At 44.2% G+C, this 19640-nt stretch overlaps 2 protein-coding genes across 2 annotated transcripts in view; both read right to left on the bottom strand.

The window, feature by feature from the left end:
- Positions 1-990: 990 nt before the first annotated feature.
- Positions 991-2148, bottom strand: kcnj11 (potassium inwardly rectifying channel subfamily J member 11). The gene has a single exon (XM_053427731.1). The coding sequence runs from the start codon at positions 2146-2148 to the stop codon at positions 991-993; it is 1158 nt and encodes a 385-aa protein (XP_053283706.1).
- A 1945-nt stretch (positions 2149-4093) lies between these two features.
- abcc8 (ATP-binding cassette, sub-family C (CFTR/MRP), member 8) overlaps positions 4094-19640 on the bottom strand; it is a 40249-nt gene continuing 24702 nt past the window's right edge. Inside the window, exons 20-38 of the mRNA XM_053427732.1 lie at positions 18637-18721; positions 18257-18337; positions 17451-17588; positions 16876-17001; positions 16647-16743; positions 14682-14929; positions 12328-12494; positions 11398-11625; positions 10727-10819; positions 9905-10007; positions 9426-9530; positions 9057-9177; positions 8389-8519; positions 8217-8295; positions 8021-8129; positions 7274-7377; positions 5978-6111; positions 4969-5031; positions 4094-4243 (exon numbers count right to left, since the gene is read on the bottom strand). Coding sequence (XP_053283707.1) covers positions 4106-4243; positions 4969-5031; positions 5978-6111; positions 7274-7377; positions 8021-8129; positions 8217-8295; positions 8389-8519; positions 9057-9177; positions 9426-9530; positions 9905-10007; positions 10727-10819; positions 11398-11625; positions 12328-12494; positions 14682-14929; positions 16647-16743; positions 16876-17001; positions 17451-17588; positions 18257-18337; positions 18637-18721 — 2350 coding nt within the window. The 3' untranslated portion in view covers positions 4094-4105. The remainder of the gene's footprint in view (positions 4244-4968; positions 5032-5977; positions 6112-7273; positions 7378-8020; positions 8130-8216; positions 8296-8388; positions 8520-9056; positions 9178-9425; positions 9531-9904; positions 10008-10726; positions 10820-11397; positions 11626-12327; positions 12495-14681; positions 14930-16646; positions 16744-16875; positions 17002-17450; positions 17589-18256; positions 18338-18636; positions 18722-19640) is intronic.

Genomic DNA, 19640 nt, shown 5'->3' with positions numbered 1-19640 from the left:
TCATGTCTGAGGAGGAACACATGGTGTCTGAGTGATGTCATCGGGCTTATCTCACTTCTAGTGTGGAGAGAACAGATTTATAACACACAAAAAATAAGACTGCGTTACACTGGGATCTCTTTAAATATGAAAGGAAAAGTCAAGGATAGGTCAGCTGATGATTTCAGATTTCAACATTTTGGAAAAGTTAACAAAAAAGTTATGATAAACTAAACATTTGATTTTACTGATAAAAAACACATTAATACCACCAGTTAGAGTCTGATCTAACAAACGATTAGGGATGAGGGTTCGTATATAGTTATAAATATAGTGGCATATACAGAATTTTGACTAATAAATATCAAGAAATCACGCTCGAAATGCTAGAAAACTTGTGAAACAGGTGCTACACAAGTAGTTATCTATTCTAATGTGTTGGTAGATCGAGGAAATTATCACATCTACATATACTGCAGGGAAATATATCTTACACTGGATGTAAAGTTCAATCATCTTTTTTTCTGATTTGATAAAGCAAAGTTGAAACAACCCTCTGCTGAATTACAAATAAATAATTTTCTTATTTATTGCATAATTTTTGTTTATAGTAGAATAATCACTTAAAACCTATTTTATCTTGATTGTGTTAAAGGCGACAACGTCACGATCCCTGATCAGATGTTAAACTGGTAGCATTATTACTTTAAGGCCACATAAAAAAACAAAACTTAAATCACATGTATCCACATCGCACTTCTCCTTTATTTCTCTTAGATACATGCAGGCAACTCTTAATCATATAAAAATATCAGGCACGTCAAACTGGACCTCCTCTTCATCCTCTTCATCCTCTTCATGCACAGGTGTGGCTTCTCTGTGAATTTCGACTTTGTGCTTCATCACAGACCCTGAGTATAAAATCATGTGCGTATATTTGACGAAAACAACAAAAGCTTCACTTGATTGGTTCACACACGAAATGCTGGTTTTACACGTTTCATCAGTTTGTCAAACGTCCATCCGGGACCTGCGCATCCCCGAGGAGGCCTGGCGCCTTCTCACGGACGGCCGCAAGGTGACGCCCTCGCTCAGCTTGAACCGGGCGATGCCCCCCGCCGCGTCCAGCTTCTTGGCGCTGCAGCACGGGGTCGGCACCTTCACCGTGTTGCCGAACTTGGAGTAGTCCACCGCGTACATGCCGTCCTCCGCGGCCACCGTGGGCACGAAGCGCTGGCCCCACAGGATCTCATCCGCCACGTACGAGGTCCGGGCCTGCGTGGTGATGCCGGTGGTCTCCACCACCCCCTCCAGCACCACCACCACCTCCAGCTCTTCGTGCTGCAGGTCGGAGGCGCACATATCGTACAGGGGGCTGTCCTTGTCGATCACGTGGCAGATGATGAGGGGGGACACCAGGAAAATGCCGTTGGTGCCCACCGGGTTGTCCATGTGGATGTCGATCTGGTCCAGCGGCACCACCTCGCCCTCCTCCGTCGTGGTTTTCCGGACAACCTGCATCCGCACGCTGGCGCTGATGATCATGCTCTTCCTCAGGTCGCCGATGCGGACCATGAAGCACAGTTTGTTGTTGCGCACGGAGATGACCGCGTGCTTGCTGAAGATGAGCGTCTCCGCGCGCCGGTTGGCCTGCGCCGTCTTCATGAAGATGCAGCCGAGCATAATGGCGTTGATGACCAGGCCCACGATGTTCTGCACGATCAGGATGATGATGGCGGAGACGCACTCCTCCGTGATCATCCGGGCGCCGAAGCCGATGGTCACCTGCACCTCTATGGAGAAGAGGAACGCGGAGGAGAAGGAGTGGATGCCCGTTACGCACGGGACAAAGTCGTTTCCCCTTTGGTCCAAGTCGCCGTGCGCAAAGGCGACGAGCCACCAGATCATCCCGAAGAGGAGCCAGCTGCACAGGAAGGACATGGTGAAGATGACGAGCGTGTGGAGCCATTTTAAATCGACCAGGGTGGTGAAGACGTCCTGCAGGAAGCGGCCCTGCTCTCGGATGTTGGTGTGCGCAACATTGCAGGTGCCGTTCTTGGCGACGAACCGAGCTTTCCCCGGTTTCGCTATGAACTTGGGCTGGACGACCCCCTCAGCCAGACGCGTCAGCAGGTAATCCTCAGGAATGAGTCCTTTCCTGGACAACATATCTATCCCATACTACGGTGCCACCGGCGTGTGGCTCTGAGGGATCTCTCTCTGCCAGGCTAGAGGCTGGAAGAGGAATTCTTCGCCCCTCTCTCTCTCTCTCTCTCGCTCTCGCTCTCGCTCTCTCTCAATCTCTCTCCCGGGGCCTTTTCTCACGGGTGTCAGCTCCTCGGTCGCTGTCGTGCGCAGGAGGCAGAGTCTCCGTGTGGCCCGGTCACTGGAGGTATGTGCGCTCCTCACGTTGCCTCCAGATCAGGCGCTTCACAGCCGCGGCCACGTCCCATGAGAAGAGTTGTCTTCCAGCTCCGCAGCTGCCGCCGTCACTCAGCGCACCGACCGACCGTCCCGGCGTTGCTGCTGCGCCGCGCTGCCCCGTCCCATTGCGCACCGACGCACCGGAGCCTGTGTGCAGAGGAAACCCAGCGAGATGTGGAACGTTGAGGTCGAAGCCCGGTGAGCTGCTGAGCGGAGGTTTATCACCTTTGGATGAGGAGACAGGTTCATGTGGCGCACTTGGCTCAGCGCTGACTTCAGCCTGGTAACGTGAGCTGGTGGAGAGACCCTCCCTCCGCTCGCTGATACCCTTCCTGTGATCATCAGTGAGGAACCATTACGCGTTAGAAGCAGTTCAGTGGTGCAGCTGGCAGCTCACACTGTGAATATACATTAGAAATAAAGGGCACTTTCTGTAACTCACCCTGAGGCTGTTTGGTTTTTTATCTCCAGCAGTTTTAAAGCCTGAATATACAAATAGGCAGTTCACTCACATGAGACAGATTCGAGTCCTGGGTTTTACTCCCTTGTTCTTTTCATGACAGATTTTATTTTACAGACCACTGGGCTTCTCTGGCATCCACATAACTTTCTGTCACGTGTCAGTCCTGACTCCAGCGGCTGCACGCTCTCATCCCACTGACACCATCACTGAACTTTGAGCTGCAGTTTTCAGGAAGCTTAATTTTAATCCTACTTTTCCTGTTTTTTACTCCTGTTTCAGTTTTTTAACTGGTGCCAACTGTTCAGCTTAAATTTGTATAACTATATTTGAAATGTATCAATAGCATTATCACAAAAATTCTACATATTTCAAAAGATTTCCTATTTTGTAAAGACAGTGAGTCGATCTGAGAAATAATTGATTTATAACAGTTTTATAACATGTTTTGTTTCTTAGCAAGTGTTTTTCATTCTCTGAAGTAAGAGTTTAAAACTAAAACTTTCACTCTGAAGCAAAATAGAGTCAGATAAAAGACGTTTTTATTTCATCTGTGGATCTTTTCTGGTGCTGTCAGTTTCTGGAGGTAGGTTTGAGGAAAGCAATGAAATTATGACTAAAACCAGATTTTTTTATGTAACATTTTTGATTTGATCATTTTGTTGGGAAAAAGAAGGACGTGGATTCTTTGAATGTTTATCAACTTAGAATCTTTGATAAACATAACCTACGCAAGGATGTGTTGCAAAAAGAAATGATGCACTTCAAAAGCAGTGAACTGGAATAAAACTTTTATTTAATACAAAAAAGAGAATCTATTTATTTATCTATTTATTTAAATGATTGTTTAAATTTATTTAGTCTAGCAACTTTGTTGCCTAATTAGGTTGTTTGGCCTATTAATACGGTTGTGACAATATATTTATCTGTCTTTTTTTGTGTGTCTGATTTTTGTGTTTTGTCTGTTCTTTGGCGAGTTATGTTAAGTCTTTAAAAAAACAAATAATTGTCGTGATATAGTTTTGGGGCATATTGCCCAGCTCAACACATCACACACACATACAAAAAACACTCACTATTGTGATCATGACCAAGAGAAAACACTAAAGTGAATGATAATTTATTTTTTATTAACAAAGATTTCATATTTTTTAATGTACAAATATAATACAACGTGATAAAAAATTTAAAGGAATATATTCCATGGGGCAATTGCACTTTGGATCTTTTTTTTTTTGTGTGCTATTTGTCTGCGCGCACAAAGGAGGCGAAGACGCTGTCCTCCGCGTCCAGCAGGGCCTGGGGTTTGTCGTACTCCAGGATGATGCCCCGCTTCATCACAATCACCAGGTCGGCATTCAGGATGGTGTGGACACGATGCTGCGAGGTGGAGAGCGGGAGGAGACAACCATTACTACATCAGAGAGAGCGGAGGTCGCTGGTCTACAGTGAAACTTCCTTAACGAGATGTTAAAGCAACACTGTGTCACTTTCACTGAGCGACAGCGCCCCCTGCAGCCACATGTGTCCGAGCGATGGATTTAAAAAAACTAATCGACTTCACCCAACTGAAACACAACTGAACATTGGAGATTTCCCATGATTCCCGGCTTCCTGAACCAGAAGAGCTGCTGCTGTAACAAATCCACCAAACCCTGTTTAGAACACTGGTTTTTAATGACTTCTAATCCTTGTTAAATGATCTACTGGATCAGATTCTGACAGATGAAGCTGCGACCATCAGTCAGGAGATGGTACCCGCTCACTAAAGTTACAAAGAGCAAAATACAAGGTTCAGGAAAGTGTTAACGGTCTCCTTATTCCAAGTCAGTGAACCATTAAACAAATTTTGAAGCTGCTATGTTAAAAAAAAGTTGCGTAGTATTGCTTTAAATAACAGAAAATCATTACTTTGAGTCTTTTAACATGGACGGTTACAGTTTCCTCCAGGATGTCCAGCACGTCCTCAGATTTCACCTTTCCTCTCTTGTCTCTAATCTTTTTTTAACTTTCACCTTCATCCTGCAGCATCTGCTCTGTGGTCGCTGCACCAGTTTAGAAGAATAGCATCCTCAGTGGGGGGGGGGGGGGGGGGAGATACTCACTGCTATAGTTACCACTGTGCGGTCAGCGAATGCAGTCATCACCACTTTCTGCAGGATGCTCTCCTGTGAAGAGAGAGAGAGAGGGAGAGAGGAGGGCGACACAAACACACTTACTTTCATGAATAAAAGAACATGTCGAATATATGACATCAACAGTCGCTCATTCTCTTGAAGCTTCATTATCCAACAGTTTCCTCCAGGGCAGATCGGCTGCGTTAATGTAAACCAGGAACGTCGGCTCTTTGTTACCCGTCATTACGCAGCGGGTCTTAAGTAAGAAGCTGTCGTTCACAGACACAGTTTCCCCCCAGGCTCTGCACGGCACTCAGTATCCTCCCTCCATTTCAGTCCCTCTCGCTTTCTGCCTCACGCACACACTTCCTCCTCCTCCTCCTCCCCCTCCCCCACTCTGACTTCTGTTTTTATCCTCCTATAATCATTCTCTCTTCCCTTTCTCTTATGTAAAAAAGTTAAAAGTTAAATCCATGATCCAAACTTTCCTCATCTTCCTGCTCCTTTTTCATATGTTGGAATGTGTGAGTACACTTGGATTGTTTTATTTTGTAAAGTTGTTGTATTACACTGAAATAAACAAACTTAACTGAACCAACCCCGATCAGAACATGTGATCATCGCCAACAGATGGATGTGAGACAACAAGATCAAAGTTTTGCTTTTCCTGTTGCTAGTTACATCTTATATTTTCATTTTCAAGAGAAATTTTTACTTTTACAAATGGATATATTTACATTTTAGAGTTTATAAGGTCATAAAGGTCAAGACGCCTTAAACAAGTATAGGTCCATCTATAAAATCCTTTTTTTTCTGCATTTCTTTTGTTTCATCTTTCATGTCTCCAGATGAAAATCAGCTGCTAAACCTTCTCTCCTCCACCTCCTGCCTCTTCATCTCCTCCACCTCCTGCCTCCTCATCTCCTCCACCTGTTTCCTCCCTCCATTATCACCTCTCCTGACTCAGGGAGGCAGCTCTCTCAAAGCACACACTGACCGTGGCCATGTCGATGGACGCCGTGGCCTCGTCCATGATGAGGATGCTGCTCTTCCTGACGAAGGCTCGGGCCAAACAGAACAGCTGCCTCTGACCCTGACTGAAGTTCTCCCCTCCCTCCGTCACCATGGCATCTGAAAGACAAACAACAGACGAATATTTAATACTTTAAATCGAATATAATACAACAGTAATAATCTTCGAAGTTTGGAAAACATCCCCATCAATCAGGCTTGACAACATAATCATCCTTAACTGGATTATTTGTATTTTCTTCCTGTTACATAATAAAACCTTCAAAATACGATGACATTCATTAATTTCACAAACTGCATCAACTGTCTCATCATGGCCGCAGCAACGAGGAGCCCCCCCCCCCCCCCCCCCCCCATCATGAGGAGCCTCCCAGCAACAAAGAACACTATGTTGTTGCAGCGCTGTTACTAAACTAATGAATCATTAACTCCTGGATGACAGAACAAGATCCATTATGAAACAAGCAGCTGCCCTGAACATAAATTAACACAGTGAGTAGCTCAGTGTCAACATGTCACACACCTACAATAACACACACATTTGTCACACAGGACGAGGGAAAGCAGCTCCGTGTCTCCTGAGGCAGAAACACATCAGGTGAGTTGAGCAGCAGCTGAGACGACTATAATGATAAACGACCGACCCGGAGGCCAAGTGCATCAGCGTGCCGAACATTCATCATGTACAGGGCAGGTCAAGTCTGTCGATGAGGCACGTGGCCACTCGGCTTCTATCGGATCTGATCCTGAGTCTGCTGCAGTGTGCAGCTGTCGGGTCTGTGCAGGACGGAGCAGCCACACACATGATACAGCTCGGCTGAAAAATTAATGCTCCTGTATTGTGATACAGACGCTGGATCTTTGTGTGGAGTCACACGAGCAGATGACGGATGTGATGAGAGAAGAAGGAAGAATCGTTTCCCTCGCACACATCAGCGAAACACAATGAGCTTAGATTTATGTTACCTCCACTGAGGAGGTTGTTTTCCTCTTTGTCAGTTAGCAGGATAACACGAAAGCTACTGGAAAGATTATTACGAAACGTGTTGGGAGGACGTTTTGTGGGTCACATTTAATTTTGGTGCAGATCCGGATCAGGGGGTGGATCCAATAATTAGTTTTTAAATTTCTTGATTTCTCTGGGAATAATTCATAGATCTTGATGGGAAACAAGGATCACTGATATTAACGAGTTTGTGAATTTCGGTGCAGATCCAAATGAACAAATCTGGATCTTGTGAACAAAGTCGGATTTCCTCACCCAGGCCTCCAGGAAGGGATTGAACGACGGGCTTCAGCTGAGCAATCTCCAGAGCTTCCCACAGCATCTCATCTGTAGCCTTCATCTCAGGATCCAGGTTGAACCTAAACACACAACACACAACACACAACACACTTTGATCAGTGAATCCTTTTATTGTTTTTCCCAGTTTGATCTATAAAACATCATCAAAAATGTGAAAAAGAACTGCCCACGGTGGTCAGTGGGTTTGTTTTGCACCAACAGTCCAAACGTCAAAGATATTCAGGTTAATATGAAGACAGGATCAAAGTAAAGTTAAAGTAAAGGTAAAGTAAAGTTAAAGTAAAGGTAAAGTAAAGTTAAAGTAAAGAATAGAATTCATCATGATCACCATGTAAACCTTCACCTGTCTTTAACTATACTTTTTCTTGATTCTACAGACAGTGTCACACCGCTCCATGAGATCTCTGCTCATCTCCTCTTCTCTGACTAAGCTTTTATGGTCACTGCTGCTGGAGTCTAAAAATAACCTTGTCCTACAGAAGCGTTTTCAGAGGAATGTCCTCTTATCTCAAACCCCCTCTCTGCTCCACTTGTGCTTCTAATAAGTGTCTCTGAAGTGGAGCACATTCGGCACAACAGCTCCTGTAACCGTTTCCCCCTCTGCCTCCTGAATCCATCTCAGTCTCTGTGACCACATCTAAACTGCTGTTAGGAGTCTTTCCTGTTTGGTGGAACTGAAGGTGACGTGAAAGTGCACTGTACCGGATGGTGCCGCTGAAGAGGATGGGGTCCTGGAGGATGATGGACAGGCGAGACCTGAGGGTCTGCAGCGGCAGCTTGGCGATGTCGATGTCATCGATCACGATCCTCCCTGTGAAAGGAGGAAAAACACTCAGACACATCGATCGGGTTCTCAGTATTTAAGACATTAAGTACAAAGCTGCTTTTAATTGTTTACCCTCAAACATGTCGACCATGCGGAAGAAGGCCAGGGAGAAGGAGGATTTGCCGCTGCCTGTCCTGCCACAGATCCCCACCTGAAAAAAGCCAATAATCAACCAATCAGCTAATAAACATCGCAAATTCACAGAATGCTTTCATTGTTTTTGTTCAGTCAGTTGTTTGTTTACCTTCTCTCCGGGGCTGATGTTTGCGTTGACATTTTTGAGCACCGGCTTCAGCGAGGCGTCGTATCGGACGCTCAGGTTCTGGATCTTGATCTCTCCCTGCCGGGGCCAGCCCTCAGGAACCTGAGACACATCTGAGACGGACACAGACACGTCAGTGGAGGGAACATCTCAACTTTCCAAAAGTAAAGCCTAATCAACGCGATCACCCCCTGGTGGCGGGCTGCAGTATGGTCACAAACCCTGACTCCTCCAGGTTAGCAGATGGGACCAAACTAGGACATACAAACACATGTCGAGTACATTTATCTTGAAGATTGTTTGAGGTCACTTTAGCTAGTCCTTATCGTACTCATGTGTTTGTTGATAAGTCTGGTTTGGTCAGGACTCTTTGTAAAAAATCGTTTTTGGCTTCGAGGCAATGTGGATGCTGTACAGATTCTTGAGGGATGTACTTGTATTAGCTGAGGGAAGATAAATCAATACTAAATCAGTCCTAATCCCCTCGGCATTATGTTTCCCTGCTTGAGTTGCCTGTGCTAAATTTAAACTTCATACTGAGAGACGAAAAAATCATCAAGATGCTCCTGCAGAGAACAGATGAGATTTATTGCGGCTGAATTAGTGAAAGTTTTATTTAAGACACAGTGAAAGTGTGTTGCTGCACTCACTGAGCAGTCCCTCGAAATTCTCTGGTTCAGTGTGGAGCAGACCGTTAATTCTCTTGACCGAGCCAAGCTGCACCTCCATGTCTGCCAGGTTTCGAACCATCCAGTTCATGTAGTTGGACACCTGATACAGGGAGGGGAGGAGGTGGGTAAATGTCCCCCGCATGTACACACACACACACACACACACACACACACACAAAACACACACTGTCTCTGCTGAACCGGCTGTGAAGAATTTGTTTTCTTTTACAGGATCGCTTTTAATTAAACAGGCACTTCACAGAGGATGCATTATTTTTAAATAGATAAACACATGAAACCACTTTTGGGACATTGGTAAACACACACCACATACACACATATTCTCACCATGAGTGCGTACGTCAGTCCCAGCCCCACCAGACCAGTGGACTGCTGGTTGTTAGTGATGGAGGCCACAGCTGCCACCAGCACCACACACGCGCCAATATACTCCTGCAGAGAGAGCGAGAGAGAGAGAGAGAGAGAGAGAGAGAGAGAGAGAGAGAGAGATGTCAGTGTGGCAGCACGACAGAGAGAGAGCATCACTAAATAATAAAAAAAAAAGACATAAATTTAGTGTCAAGAATTAAGAATTAAGAATGTGTCAACAAGAAGCCCTGTGCATATCAATGTGTCTGTAAACATCTCTAAGTTCTTATGCTGGGAAACACTCTGAACATATCACATGAAGTTTATATTCAATGTGAACAGGAGGATGGAGGAATCTGTGTCCCAGCAGCCTCTGCAGTAAAAAGCCAACCAGCGGCTGCCAGACAGTGAAACAGTCGGCAGCACTGAACCATGCTCCAGAGATCGGAGGTGGTTACCATGCGGACCTCCAGCCACCGGTTGGCGGCTGTGAGGAAGAGCGAGGCGATGTTGTTGGCGTCGGTGTACTGCAGTAGCCTCTGTCTGAACCGGGGCTCGTACCTGTTAGATGGAAAAGATCATTTCATTAAGTTACAGAAACAGTAACCGTTCTCCGTCCAGTCTGGTTCGGTGTCAACATCCACCAATTAAATAGAAAGCCAATTACAGGAGAGGGAGAAAGACAAATTATTTTATTCGTTTAGCTTCAGGACCTGTTCTTTAAATAGAAATAATGACTGCAATTGAAATCCATTATCCCACCTCTCTTGATTTAAAACCATGACGGGAGACGAATTCATGAAGTCTGAGGAGGTTAAAGGGAATTAAATAAAAATGACCGTAAAAGTATAATCCTTTCCCTGAGTAATTATTCAACTAAATGAGTGTCAGAAAGCCACATATGCAAAGTTTGTAAGATGAGACTTTTTAATTCTGAAAAATCAAACAATAGACTGAGCTTCTCTGTTTCAGACTTTAGTTTCCTTGGAATTAGAAAAACGTTTAAAGTGTATAAAGCAATTCAAAATCATGCTTCCATAAAAAAAATTTGCCTGGTAGATACAGATTTTTAAGAAAACTTTTCAAACTTTTATCCCTAGTCATCCAAAAACCCTCAGTAAAATTTCCACAGCAAGTTTCATCATAAGCTGATGGTCAAGATAAAGAATCAGATAAGTTTGAATCACTCTGAGGCAACAATATCAACTTCATTCAACTCAGCCACTGGACTCCAGGACGTAGAGTAGCCACAGTGGGAGACTCTGCACGTTAGCACTGACCTGAGGGCCCTGATGGTGGTGAGACCTTCCACTGTCTCAGAGAAGTGGGACAGCAGAGGGAGCTGGGTGCTGTCCTCCAGCTGGTGCAGGTCCCTGACCAGATGTTACAAACACAGCAGAGAGAGAGAGAGAACTGTCAACTGAAGCAAACGTTCAAATGATATCGGTCACAATGGTGTGTGTGTGTGTGTGTGTGTGTGCGTGTGTGTCTGTGTGTCTGTGTGTGTGTGTGTTATTTCTGTTCTCGAAATCCAATGTCCCTATCTTTTGTGTTTTTTCAAAATAAAAGCATTATTTAACTAAATAGAATCATGTCCAAAATGCATCTGAAATTATTTCTCAATTGTTACTTTAGGTCTTAAAATGAAAGAAAACATATTGGCAGCAAATAATTTAAAATAAAACAAATAAAAACAGTCACATGCAGGTATGAAAACCCATTTAAACAGGGACAAGACGATTATTCACCAAAAAGGTTTAAACTTCTGTTTCTCAAAGAAAACCGCTTAACTTTTATCTTTCTCAATCTGTTGACTCATATTTTTGTTGAATGTAAAGAGAATTACAAACAGTAAATACCTCAAACTTTATCAAAATGTTTGATTTAAATCTCGAACATCTAAATGAGGAGAATGTGGCTGAGATCCATCGGTCTGTCCTGCCTGACTCACCTGGACGCCACGCGGAAGTATTTCTGGATGAAGTAGCAGGTGACGGCGAGTGGCAGGAGGGCGAAGAGGAAGACGGGGGTCACGTAGGAGATGACACCGAGGGCGGACACACACAGCAGGGTGGAGCGGGAGAGGCACTCCAGGGTGGTGGGGATGTGCTGGTCGATGGTGTTTGTGTCGGTGGAAAACCTGTTGAGGATACTGCCGAGCGGAGTCGTCTCAAACAGCCTGGAGGAGCCAAAACAGAGCTGAAGTGATTCTGAACCACTCATGAGGATTCTCACAAAATCCAGGAATCGTTTTGCACTTAATTTATTTTTCAACATTTTCAACATTTTCACAGTTTTTCCCAGGGAATAAATCGTGGATCTTGATGAAAAGAATTGGGCCCATTTAGGGATCTGATATCTATGAGTGAGTGAAATCTGGAACAGCTTGATTGAATTGAAAGGGACAGCTTGTTCTTTTAATCTACAAAATACGTCAAGCACTTAATTATATTTTATTATGCATATTATTTTTTGGGATTTAAATAATGAGAAATATTATGCTGTGTAGCTGGGTTCAGTGTAAATTCTTCCGTCTGATTGACAGGTCATTATTCAGACCTCTTAAGTGAGTGTATGTTAACAGTATGTGCAGCTGTGTCATGTGCATGTGAGCTTCCTAATGTAAGTAGTGTCTCCTGGGTGTTGTGTACAGAAAGCAGATGTTCTGCTGAGTAATGGGGCGAAAAAAAGGTGCTTTTAACGCGATTCCTCTTTCAAATGATTTGTTTTAACACAAGCACACACACACAGATGGGAACACACACACATTGTACACATCTCTGTCAGTTGGCCTAAGGTAGGGCTGCAGCACACACACACACACACACACACACACACACACACACACATACAAACACACACCAGTCACTGAGCACTGTACCTCATGGGGGCCAGTATGATCTTGTTGAGCAGGTTGTGGTGGAGCGCCTTGGCCACTTTGAGTCCGGTCCACTCCACCGCGACAGATGTGGCCATACACAGGATGATGCCGAGGCAGCACAACACGCTGAACACCGACAGGTACCACGAGTGACTGAAACCACAGTGCTGCAACACAAACACACACAAACACACACACACACACACAAACACACACAGAAAGAGAAGGAGAGGGTTACTAAGGACGTGACTGTGTGCAGAGAGAGTGAGAGAGAGCAGGGCCGTCGCTGTCACTCAGTTTGCTTGCACTGTGATTATAAGCATAATTAAACTCTGGCTGGTTAAAAATTAGCCGTTCGGAGACAAAAAGCAGTGAAGCTTTCAGAGCGGATCTGTCAACACCAAACAGAAAGAGACGCTGCTCTTTTTCTTTCTCAGTTTAGCTTTTACTTCATTTCACAGTTTGACTCATTGAATCTCAAGCTTCTTTTTAAAAAAAATTATAATTTCACCCATTAAACACAGTTGCTTTGCTAACAGCTGAAAATCTTTAGTCATGTTTGTTAATTCATATTAATTATAAAGTATAGTGTCTCCACTTCTTTTTGTTGTACAGATGGATATGAGAATGGTCGGGATGTGGAGCTGCGTCTGCGTGTACTCGACTCTCGATAGAAAATCATAAGTGTTAAATTATAAAAGACGCTTTTCAACACAGACAAGTCCTTACGAGAGATATCAAGAATTTTCTCGTGTAATCCTCTTAATGTTCATTTCCCTTCCAGCGTATAGATGAACAGAATCACTCAGTGTATTTAAAGTGAAGTGATTATTCAGTTTTAAAACATACTCCAGAGAGCTGCCTGCAGTCACATAAAGTTGCATTAATGTGCCAGAGACAGCGTTGGACAGCAGATCAGGACTTGTGCCCACCAGTAGATTAGTGCAGAGTACAGCAGAGGACAGATAAACCTGGCAGAGACACAGTTTGAGGCTCGGCCGGCCAAGATGTCCTGGACATGCAGGCGACAATCTGTCTACTCTTGACTGCTAATTCAGGGATTCAGTGAACCTGTTGGAAGGGAACTGAAGAAGAGACGTCCTCAGCAGTCAGGAGGAAAAGGTGCACTTCAAAACAACTCCCTGTCCCCCGGCTGACTGTCTTTATTGTCCACGTGAATGTGTGAAATGTGACCTGGCATGTTTGGTTCACTGGATGGACACACACACACACACACACACACGCACACACTCGCACGATGATGGAGCTGCTTTTTTGGTCCTGGAACATGATCACCTGCCAACAGCTGGTGAGGCCTCAACATGTGAACGATGCAGCTCAACCTTTGCTGCTATTTGCAGGTTAATGATTATTTTGAGCTTGCGTGTGAATGTGTTTTCAGTGTGTTTCTTAGTAAATACCAGTTACAGACTATATTGGTTTTGTGGGAATAGAGAACTTAAACCTAAATTAAAATCTAAAGCACTAGGTGACAAATTGTCTTTCATTTACGCACATACTTCTGTTTATGTTGGGATGAAGGTTCACCTCAGGTCAGACCAGTTGTGAAGTGTTTAAAATGAAACTCCCTCCACCATCTTGTAAACACTGACAACCCCCTACACCTAATGCTTCTCAGATGCATTAGTTCTGCTCTAATATGCAGATGAGGCCGAGCTGCCGTCGCTCCAGACGGAGCGTGAGCGAGCGCTCCGTCTGGAGCCGCCAGCGTCTGTGGTCGTGATTTTCACCCAGCGCCGCTTCGTTGACATTCACAACAATAGAGAGAAAAATCTGTTATGTAATTTCTCTTTGGTCTGTTCTTCATGGAGATATAGATGTGATTTTATGTATTTTTCTTCCTTTCAATATGTTGTTTTTAAAGAGCAACTGTAAGGGCTGTTTTATACAGATTAATGAAAAAACACACCAACAAGCTGAGCCGTTGGGTCCCTCGACTTTAATTTTGTTTATAACAATCATTTAGTAAGAAATGCCTGTGGTCATTTCCTGAAGCCCGATGTAATGGCATCATATTATTTGTTTGGTCGGACCAACACAACAAAATCGAAAGATGTTTACTCACATTAGGCAACGCTGACAGCGTTCAAATCAAATCGACATTGTGACGTCTTAATCTCTCACATTCTTATGTCTTATTTTTTTGCTTTCAAAGTCATAGAACTAAAGTTTTAAACTCAAGTTTATCCTTTGACAGAGTCATGACCGCCATGAATCAATATAAGACTTAGAAACCAAACCAATCAGCCTGAAAAGTGCCGATCAATTAAGAAACAAAGATATTTTTGGCTCTACAGCTATGAATAAAGACAAAAAACAATTCAGTGTCCCACCTTAACGATGGTGCAGTTTCGAGCCGTGGCGTTTATCTTGGCTGCGATGACCTGCGACGTCCAGTGGGCCAGCCAGTAGTCTATGGCCACCATGAGGGAGTGTTTGAGGAGCTGGGACAGGAGGAGCAGGGTGAGCAGGAGGAGCCCGGCAGAGGACAGGTAGGTGCCACAGGAGCGCCAGGGGATGGTGGCTCGCTGACGCATCGACTGCGACAGGTCATCGTCATCGTCGCTCTCCAGGGATTCTTCTGGGACAGAGAGAGACCAAGGTTAAAATTAAAATTCTCGATTTGGCAGATTTGATTACAGACTGTATTTAAAGATGGACGACATGGCAGCAAAAGTGAAGCCAAATCATCTAACTCCTCCATGTTGGTGGATGGGACAAGGGCCAAACGAAAAAGAAGATTTCTGTCATTTTAGGATGTTCTTCAAACTGATGTTTGTTTAACTGTAAACATTAAAATAAAAAAGCAAGATGGTGGCCCCTGTATCCAGGAACATGTGGCTTCATTTTTAACCAACAAGAGGAAGTGGAAATGTGTCGTCCATCTTTAAAACAGGATTTATTCTGGTGGAATCCTTCATTTATTTAAGGACGAAATTACAACATAATCATCCTTTGGAAAATAAAAACTGTGACCTTTCAATTATCTTTCTTGCCTCAGGGAATCTTAATTTCTGTATCTAACTGTGTTCTCCTCTGCTGTGACTCAGCGCTCATACACTCTCTTGACATTTCAGATGTTTCTCCTCCTACTCTCCTTACCAGATGTCTCATTATCTTCAATTTCTAACTCTTTCTCTTTTCATTTCTGGACACATTTGCTCATCCTTTTCTCTCCACGTGTCTGAGGAACCACTGCTGACACAGGACAGGAGAGAAGAGAAGAATCTAATGGAGGACAAGGGTCACAAGAGAGGAGAACCCAGAGTGAGAGAAGGGAATGACAGTGTCTATGTTCTACGATGCCAAGCAGATACTCATTCCCATGAATGGGGTTTTCTCTTTTGTTCAGGGTCAAAATTGGGGGGTGAGGAGCTACTGTTCATGACCTCCGACCTCCGGCCTCCACACCCCTGAAGTAAATATGTTGCATCCCTCGTGCAGCAAGCAAAATGAGTGGCAGGAGCTAAACAGACTACTGCGAGCATCACCTACAGTCATGCTGACGCTACGTCTCTTTTCAGGAGCAGTAGCGAGACATGCTCGGGGATAAAGTGAGACAAAGAAAAGACTATAAATGGAGGATGAGACTCTGAGATGGTGGGAGAAGCTCAGGCGTTTGGGCTTTTGTTGCTGTTGTTGTTTTCAAACCACATGCTTTCTGGTCACACCTGCTTCATCCAGAAAGGGGGCAATTTCTGGTGCTGGAGCCATCGTACAAGTCCACCCTGGGTAGCCATCAGCACACAGGAGACAACACAGAGCACAGGAAACGAGTACAGCCACTGCACATTAGCCACTTCCAATACAGTAGCATGTTCAACAGCCAAGACAGACACACACACACACACACACACACACACACACACACACAGAGAGACAGGCTCATAAAGGATCAGATTCAGTGTATAGCCAGAACTGGAGAGCAGATCGGGTCATATCCGATGGCTGAGAAAGTCAGAAGAGAAGCCGAGACACCAAACACCAGAACCAGAGAGAACGAGAAGGTCCGGACTGTTTAATGCAATGTTAGCACTGATCAGACAGAATAAAACAAATGATGAACATGAAATATATTGGACAATAAAGACGTTTTGAGCATTAATATAAGCTGAAGAGCTTCAGCTTCAATGTAGCAAGTGCCACTGCTCTGCAAATAAACAGAATCCGACAACCTGTCTGTATCATTGTAGACAGTTGACGCACATACACATTATAATCAGGCTTAAATTGTTAAGGCACTGACTGCAATCATCATGTAATCAGGCAGACATTTACTGAGACCCGTGACCTCTCACCTTCCTCGTCGTCTTCAGTCCTGGCCGCCTCTCGGGAGTACATGGCCCGCCGCAGGTTCTTCCTCTCCAGGTCGGTCATACTCGCTGCCACCGTCTCCTGGAAGAGAAGCAGAGAAAAGCATTCGATTCTCATCAGTATGTGAAACACGCAAGTAACCAAACGTTCATTTCAGGCGCTGCTAGAGTGTGTGCGACTTGAAACTTCATTAGCCCGGTAGTCATTAATCACCGTCTCAAACTCCTGGTCCTGCCTGTGCATCAGGGTCTTCCACTGCTCAAAGAGTTCAGGCTCAGTGTTCTGGATGTCCTTCAGTGTCCCCTCCGTCTGGATGGTGCCGTCCTTCATGGCAATAATCTAAAAAATAAACCAGAGCAGTCTTCAGTATTGGCAAATCAAAATGAACGTTAATGTGTGCTGGGATCTTTCAGAGAGAAACTGCATCACACACGAGACAATAAAGTTTGCTTCATGAACGATTTAACAGCATCGCAAATGGACGGTCTTATCAGTGACTGCTGTAAATGTGTATTTGCAGTCTGTCCAGCTGGCAAAGATAAAAACAGTAAATCTGTCTTTTGAACACAGACACACTATTTTAGTGAGGACACTCATCGGCAAAATACATCCCCTAGCCCCTTACCCTAACCCTAACCATCCAAATTAAAAGCCTAACCCAAACCCTTAAACCAAGTCTTAACCCTCGAGGCAGATCTTTGAGGAAGTAGGGCCGGTCCAAATGTCCTCACTTTCAACTCTGTAGGGTCTATGCTCAAAATGGTCCTCACAAACATATGGTCCCTTACCCAGTCTGCGCGTAGTAGATACGGAAGTTTGTGTGTCACTAGTACCACGGTCCTCTTCTCCTCCCTCAGCATCTTCAGGATGCCGTCCTGCATCAGGTGGTCACTCAGGTGGATGTCTAAGGCCGAGAACGGGTCGTCCTAAAGAACAATATGTAAACAGACTCCGATTAACGCAAGAATCAATGAGAAAGTTTAAAGGCTTTGAAAACGTGAGCTATGACAATATCCCATCTAACTTTGTATTATAATCTGCTTTGTCCGCTATAATACAGCCAAGGTAATGACTCTAAAACCTGATTAATCTTATTTGTCCTTAAAAATTCTTTACTATATTAATAAATAAAATGTGTTAAAGTTTTACACTCAGACAGTGTAAATTAAAATAAAACAATAAAACAGCAAATTAAAATCATGATACTGTGTCTTTTTTCATTATTTTTAATATAGAAACAAAACAATGAAACAATGAAGCGTATATAAAAGTGCAGATTAATCAATAATGCAAATTCTTGTTAGTTTCCGTCCTTAATACAAACACATGAGATAAAGTGATGTTTATGAACTGAGAGGCAGTCGGATGGGGCTCATGTTTTCAAGCTGAGTTTGAAAGTTGCGTTTTCAGCAGCTGGGATCAAGAGAATGTTGCTATTTTAGTCACGTCAGGAATAGAACACATCAGAGTCTAAAGGGAAAACCTTCACACGGTGAATGCAGATATGCCGTCTGTCTGCAGATGGGGTCAACTAAAGGTGCAGTCCGACAACTGGAGTCGTTGCTTAGAACAAAACGTTTGTGTCCTGACTTACCAGAAAGACCACGTTGGTCTGCTGGTACAAGGCTCTGGCCACACTGATCCGCTGCCTCTGTCCACCAGAGAGGATGACGCCCTGCACCAGAGGACAACGCAGCATGTGAGGAAGACATAACTGAAGGGTTTCCCCACGAAGAGGAGCCAACCACATGATTAAGTCTGCCCCCAGAGCTACAAAGCAGATGGTGGTTTACTTCCTTCATTACTGGTGCATGAACAAATCCAACATGACAGCACTCTGGCTGAACAACATCAGACCAGCTCCCCGACGCACAAACATCAAAAACTCGCTGCACAAGAACGATGACAAACAATCATGTTATACCCAGCAGGATCTGTGGTCCGATCTAATTTTTATTTTTCTGTGATACCAACCCGCTCTCCGATCTCCGTCTGGTCCCCCTGTGGAAGGATGTCAATGTCAGGCTGCAGAGAGCAGGCGTCGATGACTGCTTGGTACCTGGGAGGCACAAACAGAGACAGAATACAGATGAGGACAGAGAGCAGCTGCTGATTGTAGCCATGAGGAAACCATGGCTCTTACCCTGTTGGCTAATATAGATATTAAATTCATGTAAATGATAGATATCTACTGTTACACATTAAAGTCTCTAAACAGAAGCATCTCCACAGCCTCTGTGGTTTCACTTGAAAGACTTTTCCCCCGGGAGGTCGAGCTGACTCACTTCAGCAACAGACAGAATAGAGGGACGGGAGGCAGATCCAGAAACAGACAGGAAACAAATTAAGCCCTTATTCATGTTCAGATCTAAATGGTGAGCACATGCTTCATTAATCCTCATCATCTTCTCTATAGCACCAATTTAGGGCAAGCCACACAGTCCTGAAACCAAAGTTCCACACACTCAGGTTCTCATGACAGATTCACCACCTCTGTCACCGCAGGGGCCTCGTGACCCCACAGTAAACGAGGTCATGGCCCAGAAAACATCAAACTACGCTGCTTTAAATAATTCTTTTTCTAGACTTTTCACCAGATTCACATTGTTGAGGAATTTGATATACTATTGATATACTATTACAAACCTTTTCAAAAAGGTATTTAAAGACAAAACCAAAAGTCTAACCCTAACCCTACACCCTCACCCAAACTGGCCAAATTAGCCCCTGCTTCCTAAAAGTTAAGTGCAATGTTGAAAGCTTAGCACTGGGGAACTTAAAAAAGTTAAGTGCTCTGTATGCGTGCTCTATGTTAATCAGGATAAAGTTGGTTTTTTCAGGTTTTTGTCCATAAACTAAATTCATCATTCATCAGGACGAGACTGAGAGTAGTGTGCACTTGAACCTGTGTGCAACGAGGACATTTTGCTCACAAAAGCAAATTAGGGACACAGTAATCAGGTCGTAATGGCCTTGAT

Source organism: Pleuronectes platessa, chromosome 7 (assembly GCF_947347685.1).
Source record: "Pleuronectes platessa chromosome 7, fPlePla1.1, whole genome shotgun sequence".
NCBI classification, from domain to species: Eukaryota; Metazoa; Chordata; class Actinopteri; order Pleuronectiformes; family Pleuronectidae; genus Pleuronectes; species Pleuronectes platessa.
Note: the sequence above shows the minus strand (reverse complement) of the source record. Positions and strands in the feature narration are given on the sequence as shown.